This window comes from Tupaia chinensis, unplaced genomic scaffold, assembly GCF_000334495.1.
Source record: "Tupaia chinensis unplaced genomic scaffold, TupChi_1.0 Scaffold000704_1, whole genome shotgun sequence".
NCBI lineage: Eukaryota > Metazoa > Chordata > Mammalia > Scandentia > Tupaiidae > Tupaia > Tupaia belangeri.
Window position 1 is genome coordinate 2,397,134 of NW_006160227.1, and position 7,726 is coordinate 2,404,859.

Genomic DNA, 7,726 nt, shown 5'->3' on the forward strand with positions numbered 1-7,726 from the left:
GGGGGAGCGGCAGAGTGGCCTGGCCTCTCGTGCCACCAACGGAGAGCTGGCATCTCTTTGCAGGGGCCCTGCCCCCGTGAGCAAGGCCGAGGGCTGGCTCCCCCTGTCAGAGGGGCAGGCCCAGAGTGAGGACTCAGACCCGCTCCTGCATCAGAGTCACAACCTCACCTACTTATGCGGCAGCTGCAGGACGAGTACGACCAGCAGCAGACGGAGAGGGCCGTGGAGCTGTCGCGGAGGCAGGCCGAGGAGGAGGACCTGCAGCGGGAGCAGCTGCAGATGCTCTGGGCCCGGGAGTGGGAGCGCGAGCAGGAGCAGCTGCAGGCGGCCTCCCTGCACACGCGGACGCGGTCCCTGGACTTCAGAGAAGTCAGCCCTTTCCAGCTGGAGCCCAGCAGAGAGCCTCGCGGCCACCTCGCCTATGCTTTGGACCTTGGCCCTTCCCCAGCTCGGGGCGACGTGGCTTCCCACAATCCTTCGCCCGGCTCCGCCGCAGAGCCCATCCGAGTGTGGGCTGGGCGCCTGGCCCTGGGCCAGGAGCACTTCCCCCAGAGCTCTGTGTCACAGCAGAATGAGGTGTCCTCCCTCAACCCCTTTGACGAGGACGAGCTCCCCAGCCCCCTAGACGCGGGCCCTACCAGCCCTCCGGCAGAGGCGTCCTTCGGCCTGTCCACCCGAGTCCCCAGAGAGTACAATCCCTTTGAGGAAGAGGAGGAAGAGGTGCCAGGGAACCCTTTCACTGATCCAGACAGTCCTCCACCGAACCCCTTCGACGAGGAAGAAGAGCACCCCCACCAGAGTCCTTCCAGCCCCCCTGTTCCCGGCAACCCCTTCGTGAAAGCCGTCTGTACCAACCCCTTCGAGACGGACAGTGACAGTGGGCCGGAGGCGGAGGAGCCCATCGAGGAGGAGCTGCTCCTGCAGCAGATCGACAACATCAAGGCCTACATCTTCGACGCCAAGCAGTGCGGCCGCCTGGACGAGGTGGAGGTGCTGACGGAGAACCTGCGGGAGCTGAAGCGCACCTTGGCCCGGCAGAAGGGGGGTGCTGACTGACGGGGGGCAGGGCCGTGCGGGGCAGCCGAGCAGGATGGCAGGGCAGGCGTGCCCCGGGGAGGGAGCCTGGGGCGAGGGCAGGAGCCTGTGTGGTGCTGGGCACTGGGAGCGGCCCACACAGTCCACAGTGAGACAGGGACTGGGCAGAAGAGCCAGCATTCCTCACCCGCTGCTCTTCCGCTGCTCTTCCTGCGGGCTGTTACTTGTTTTGGTTTGGGTTTTTTTTTTTTTTTTTTAATTTGGGGCTTTCCCCTTTCAAAGGGATATCACACTTTTATTCCTTAGCTATAACTCAGTACATCTCCGCTGGGCCCAGGGAAGAGATGCCGCCATGCTCCTCTTGGGCCCATCTGCTACTCCCAGGCTCGGCTCGCCGTGCCCTGTTACGGGCAGCCTTGTGTAGGGCCCTCCCTGTAGCCAAAGCAGACGGCTGGAGCCCCCTGCCCCTGCCCTGGTGGGAGGCCGTCCCCGTTAGCCGTGGGTGCCCTCTCCCCTGGGGCTTCCTCCCCCGTGCTGCCTCCCACCTGTGCAGTGCAGGGGGAGGTACTAGAGGTGGGGCGCAGCCCCAGGACAGCCCGGCACCTCTTTCTGGGAGAGGGCCTGGGGGAGGCTTCCCAGCACGGCTCCCTCTGGTTCCGTCCGAGTTTAAGATCGTGCTCGTCTCTGCCAGGAAGCTACGCTCCCAGTGCAGGGGCACATCTGAATTCGATCCCGAGCTATTTAGGGGTAGCTGGTGGATATTAGGAGTATTTGGGAGGAGGGGTTTCTACCCAGGCGTCGTTGGGATGGAACAGTTGTCTGTCCGGGGAGCCACTCTCTCCGAGCGTTGACAAAGTGACTGCCGGGGCCATGGAGGAGCGCTGAGGCGGTGACTTAGGAACTGGGGACCGGGAGTCCGTGTGGAACAGCGTCGGGAGGGGAAGCTTCCTTGAGTCAGAGACAGTCATGCCCAGGGCCGTTGCATCTGCTTCTTCCTGTGTGGGTTCATCCCGTCCCACCACGGGGCCCTGGGAGATCTTTTCTTACCTGCGTTTGGGATGAAAGGACTGCACTGTTGGAAAAGGCACGCCCCAGGACCTCCCTGATGGGACCGCGGCGCTGGAACTCTGCACCGGCCAAGGGCAGAAGGGAGGCCGCTGCTTTAGCTTCGGTGCTTTGATTTTCAGGAGCGTCTCCCTCCGCTGACATCTGACACGGTAAGCAGGCGTGTCGAGCTCCGGGCAGAGCCTGCAGTCATGCGCATTAATTATCGCACAATAACGGACCCCTCGTCACTTTACACAGCTTTGTAACGGGGGTCGTACTTTCGCTGGTGACGGGTCTGAGGGCCAAAGTCGATGTCACTTTCTAGTGGAGACCCCTCTTGATAATGGGAATGTCTGAATTCTCTCGGTGTAAAAAGAATCTGCACTGTCAACACTAGTCACATGTCCTTAGCACCCGCTGGGGCTTTTGGCCAAATGGAAAGTTCCTGGGCAGGGTGTGGGAACTGGGGCGGGAGAGGACCCACGTTCGGGTTCTGTTCACAAACACAGGGCTTGGGGCAGCGTGTCAGCCCCTCACGGCATCTCAGCTGTCGCCTGCGGCCAGCCTCCTTTCCTCCCTGGGGGCCGTGCCCGGCGTGCAGTCTCTGGGGCTTTGTGGCTGGGCAGCGCGGCCTTCCCTGCTCGGTCTGCCCTTCCTCCCGGGAGCGGGAGCGGGTGGTTCCAGAGGCCGAGCGCTGCTGGCCAGCCGGAGCACTTTCTTAGGGGAGCGAGTCTCCGACGGAGGAGGATTTCAGTTAGGGCTCATCCACTAAACGAGCCCCAGCCCTGAAATCAACCCCAGGTAGCGCTCTGTAAGTAACCAACAAGAAACACTTAAAAACTATTTAAAACAACCCACCTCGAATATACTAAACCAAACTAAAAGCAAATCCCTCTGGCTTGGCGGAGCTCTTCCATGACGGTATTCTTCCATGAATTCTTCCGTGTAACCTCCCGTGGCCATGTCCTGTGAACCTGCAAGGGACACGAGAAGAATTAGGGCCCCTCCCCGCAGCTGGCTGTCTCCCAGGATCAGGACGACGTTGGGCTGACAGCAAGGACAGACCGGCCCGAGCATCGTGACAGTGGCCTCACGTTCTTACCTCAGGTGGACGCCTCACCCTCCCTGCAGTCCTTCAAGGGGAACAGCCTGGGTCAGCAGCAGAGTGAGGTCCCGACATGGCGTTGGCCCACTCCAGAGACAGACCGCGATCGTCCTTGGGAAAGACCGCGGGGCACCGGGCTCACACGAAGGTGGCGTTTCCCTTTAGGCTTCGATTGTATTTCCCCGTCCAAGACACTAAGGGAGCTTCCTGTGCTTGCGACTCCAAGCGTCTTTGCTGTCCACATCCTCACATGCACGTCCCTGTCGCCCTGAGCCATGTGGTAGGGTGGACGGTGGGCTAGTCCGGTGGTAAAACGCCACTCGAGAAGCCGGTCTCTGCAGTTACAGGCAGGCTGTGCTAGGCATGTGACAATGGCTGTCCGTTTGAGGGTCATTGATGTGCATGCACTAACTCTGGGGCCTTGTATTGGAACCTTTTTTAAAAAAATAAAGTAACATGTTACTGGTGCGTGTCTGTGTACGTGTCATGTGACAGCTCCGGGCACCCTCCCTCCTCCTGTTGGCCATCCGATTATCAAATGGTAGTCGTAGCTCCTAAGTTCCTGGCTGGCTAGGGCCTCAGGAAGAGCCGAGGTCACTGGGCTTTGGGCAGGATAAATCCAGGCCCTAGTTGTGCTGTTACTCCAGTTACCTGGGCCTGTGCAGATTATTCAACAAGGAGGGGATGATATCAAGTATCTTCAAAAAGTTTATGAAAAAAACGATGTCAGGGTCTTGCTGTACCAAAACAAAGATCTAATCGGATCTTTTTATGACCTTGCTGAAGCCCCCTTTTCTTTAGTGCTCGCTGTGGGCCAGACCGAGTGCCAGGTATTACACATGGATTACCTTACTTAACCTTCACCGGAACCCCAGTGTCTGACTGCACACCCCACCTCTGGATGGGTGGGCAGGGCAGGGCAGGTTGGGGTTTTACCCATCCTTCTCTTTTTCTTATTTGGAGAGATTTTTTTTTTTTTTTTTGGAGAGATTTTTTTTTTTTTTTGGAGAGATTTTTGCTATAGGGGGCGTGTGCTTGCCAGACAGAGAAAGAGACAGAGACAGAAAGCGAGAAATCACCAACCAGGGGGGATGGCCACTCCGCAATCCCTTCTCCTCCATTCTCCTCTCGGGATCTTAGGCACGCACGCACATGCGCTCGGCGTGAGTTTAAGCCACTGGGTCCAGGCCGCGAACCGCGGTCAACTCCGTGGGAGTCCAGCGACATAGCCATTACGCTAACTGCTGGTTCCCATTTGGAGAGATTTTTGCTATAGGGGGCGTGTGCTTGCCAGACAGAGAAAGAGACAGAGACAGAAAGCGAGAAATCACCAACCAGGGGGGATGGCCACTCCGCAATCCCTTCTCCTCCATTCTCCTCTCGGGATCTTAGGCACGCACGCACATGCGCTCGGCGTGAGTTTAAGCCACTGGGTCCAGGCCGCGAACCGCGGTCAACTCCGTGGGAGTCCAGCGACATAGCCATTACGCTAACTGCTGGTTCCCATTTGGAGAGATTTTTGCTATAGGGGGCGTGTGCTTGCCAGACAGAGAAAGAGACAGAGACAGAAAGCGAGAAATCACCAACCAGGGGGGATGGCCACTCCGCAATCCCTTCTCCTCCATTCTCCTCTCGGGATCTTAGGCACGCACGCACATGCGCTCGGCGTGAGTTTAAGCCACTGGGTCCAGGCCGCGAACCGCGGTCAACTCCGTGGGAGTCCAGCGACATAGCCATTACGCTAACTGCTGGTTCCCATTTGGAGAGATTTTTGCTATAGGGGGCGTGTGCTTGCCAGACAGAGAAAGAGACAGAGACAGAAAGCGAGAAATCACCAACCAGGGGGGATGGCCACTCCGCAATCCCTTCTCCTCCATTCTCCTCTCGGGATCTTAGGCACGCACGCACATGCGCTCGGCGTGAGTTTAAGCCACTGGGTCCAGGCCGCGAACCGCGGTCAACTCCGTGGGAGTCCAGCGACATAGCCATTACGCTAACTGCTGGTTCCCATTTGGAGAGATTTTTGCTATAGGGGGCGTGTGCTTGCCAGACAGAGAAAGAGACAGAGACAGAAAGCGAGAAATCACCAACCAGGGGGGATGGCCACTCCGCAATCCCTTCTCCTCCATTCTCCTCTCGGGATCTTAGGCACGCACGCACATGCGCTCGGCGTGAGTTTAAGCCACTGGGTCCAGGCCGCGAACCGCGGTCAACTCCGTGGGAGTCCAGCGACATAGCCATTACGCTAACTGCTGGTTCCCATTTGGAGAGATTTTTCACGATAGGGCACATGTACTTACTGGAGAGACAGAAACAGAAAATGAGAAATCACCCCCGCAGGGGGGACTGCCATGCCGCAATCCTTCCATTCTGCACTTGAGAGCTTGGGCACACGCTCGTGCACCCGGTGTGAGTTTAAGCTGCTGGGTCCAGGACTCGAACTGCAGTGGGCTACGTGGGATTCCAGCGATGTAACACCATTATGCCATCTGCTGGTCCTAACTCACTTGGACTCCTGGATCAAAAGCTCCTCTGCCTGAAACTAGGGTAGCCTCTCATGTAAGTAGTTTGAAAGGACCTCAGGAAGCGTTTCTGGTTTCAATTTAGATACTTAAAAGTTGCGTTTGGAAACTGTCATTCCTATCTTTGCACAAAGAAATAGTTGGACAAACTGAATAGAGAGCTGAGTGTGCAGGGCAAACGGCCATCGAATCTGGGGAGAGGAGTACAGAGTCGGCCGAGGTCTGCCTGCCTGGCATGGACGCCACCCACGGCCAGGGGGACACTTGGATAGCTGTGACGAAATGCTGGAGGCCGCGTGCGAGCCAGCATGGAGTGAGGAACAGCCGCCTCCCCTCCACACACTTCCGTGGGCTTTACCTCCAGGAACCCCACTCGCTTCTCACGGTGAAGAGCTAAGAAGAGTCGCTGGTGCCTCTGGCAGAGGAAGGGGAACGATATCTTGGTAAAATAAACTCAGCCTTCCCTATAACCGAGGCCAGTTCTCCAGGGGAAAAGATTTTGCTAGAGCCTTATCCCCTCTGGGGAAGGGCGTTAATCCCACTGCAGTCTCTGAACTTTCCTGTCTGATGGGAGGAGGGAGGAGGGGGCTTGAACACCTGCGAAGGTCACAGCCCAAGGACTCAGGCCTCCTAAAATACTGCGATTTCTGATTTCTCGTCATGGAATGCTCCTCCTCTGCACCCTTCCCCCATACCACCAGGGCTCCAGGAGGGTGACAGTGGGTTACTCTGAGTTGGGTTATCTAGGGAAGCCCAAAGTCAAGCAGGGAGACAAAACCAGACGCTAGAAAAAATGAGTGCTGGGTACCCATAGCTACAGCTCAGCCCCGCACCAGATGAACACTTTGCCCGCAGAGGCCTGTCTCCCTCACTTCCTATTGCTCAACTCGGCTGAGGTGGACTCATCTTCACTAAATAAAAATAAAAACTCCAAGGCATGCCACAAGGCAAGAGGAAGTATCAACCCCATGAGAGGAAACAAACATGGGAACTACACGCAGAAGTTGCAGCGACCAGGCAGGAAATCTAAAATAACTGATTAATATAAGGGTCTCACAGGTAAAGTACACAAGAGTTCATGTAACAGATAAAGGAACTACAGGAAATGTTAAGAATAAAACACAAAGGCCCAGCAGGTGGCGGAATAGTCACTTCGTCACTGGACTCCCACATGGCTGTCTGTGGTTCAAGTCTCGGACCCGGCTGTTGGAAACTCACGCCAAGTGCGTGTGCGTGCATGCCCAAAATCTCAGGAGGAGAATAGAGGGGAAGGGATTGCAGCGTGGCCATGCCCCCTACCCCTGGGGGATTTCTCCTTTTCTGTCTCTCTGTCTCTCCAGTGAGTGTAGTGCCCTATAGCAAAAATCTCTCAATCAAAAACAAAACTTTTCCAGATGGGACCAGCAGTTAGCGTCGTGGCTATGTCGCTGGACTCTCACGTAGTAGACCGTGGTTCGAGTCCCGGACCTGGTGGCTTAAACTCACTCCGGGCGTTTGTGGGTGCGTGCCCAAGATCCCGAGAGGAGAATGGAGGAGAAGGGATTGCAGCGTGGCCATCCCCTTGGGGGGTGATTTCTCGCTTTCTGTCTCTCTGTCTCTGTCTGGGGCGCCGCCATCCCCAAAACCAAAACCCCCCCCCCCAAAAAAAAAAAAAACCCTTTCCCAGATCAATAAGAGCACTTGAGAAATGCGTCCTCGTCCACACTGGTTTATGAGGAAATGAGGTCGCGGTGTTCAGTGGCTGAAGTAGGGATGGTAATTGCCAAACCTTCCTTGTCCTTGTGCAGCTCGATTTGTTTTCTGGCCAGTGTTAGAGATCGTGCAGTTTAAACTCTTCATTTTGAAACTGGAGCCCTTAAGAGAGGAAAGTTAGGACCCGAACTCAGGGCCCACGAATTCCCAGCGGTGGGCGGTGGACTCGCTAAGCCTCGCGGGAGGACGGTGTCAGCTCTCGCCCGAAGCCGCCAAGGGCCGCGGGCCAGGACTCCAAGTCCCAGGCCGCTCCGCGGCGCGCGCC

The 7,726-nt window shown here is 57.0% G+C and overlaps 1 protein-coding gene and 1 long non-coding RNA gene across 3 annotated transcripts in view; one reads left to right on the forward strand and one right to left on the reverse strand.

Moving 5' to 3' along the window:
• Positions 1-1,235, forward strand: part of RBSN (rabenosyn, RAB effector) — a gene marked incomplete in the record, with an annotated part of 45,055 nt that extends 43,820 nt beyond the window's left edge. The window contains 1 exon segment of the mRNA XM_014592472.2: positions 176-1,235. Within this exon segment, the coding sequence (XP_014447958.1) occupies positions 176-1,056 (881 nt within the window).
• Positions 1,236-1,314: 79 nt separating this feature from the next.
• The window catches only part of LOC114010067 (uncharacterized), a 6,627-nt gene continuing 215 nt past the window's right edge, over positions 1,315-7,726 (reverse strand). The window contains exons 2-3 of one of the 2 annotated variants that reach the window (XR_003551455.1): positions 7,478-7,563; positions 1,315-3,620 (exon numbers count right to left, since the gene is read on the reverse strand). This is a non-coding gene — a long non-coding RNA (uncharacterized LOC114010067). The remainder of the gene's footprint in view (positions 3,621-7,477; positions 7,564-7,726) is intronic. The other variant, XR_003551456.1, reaches the window with a different exon arrangement.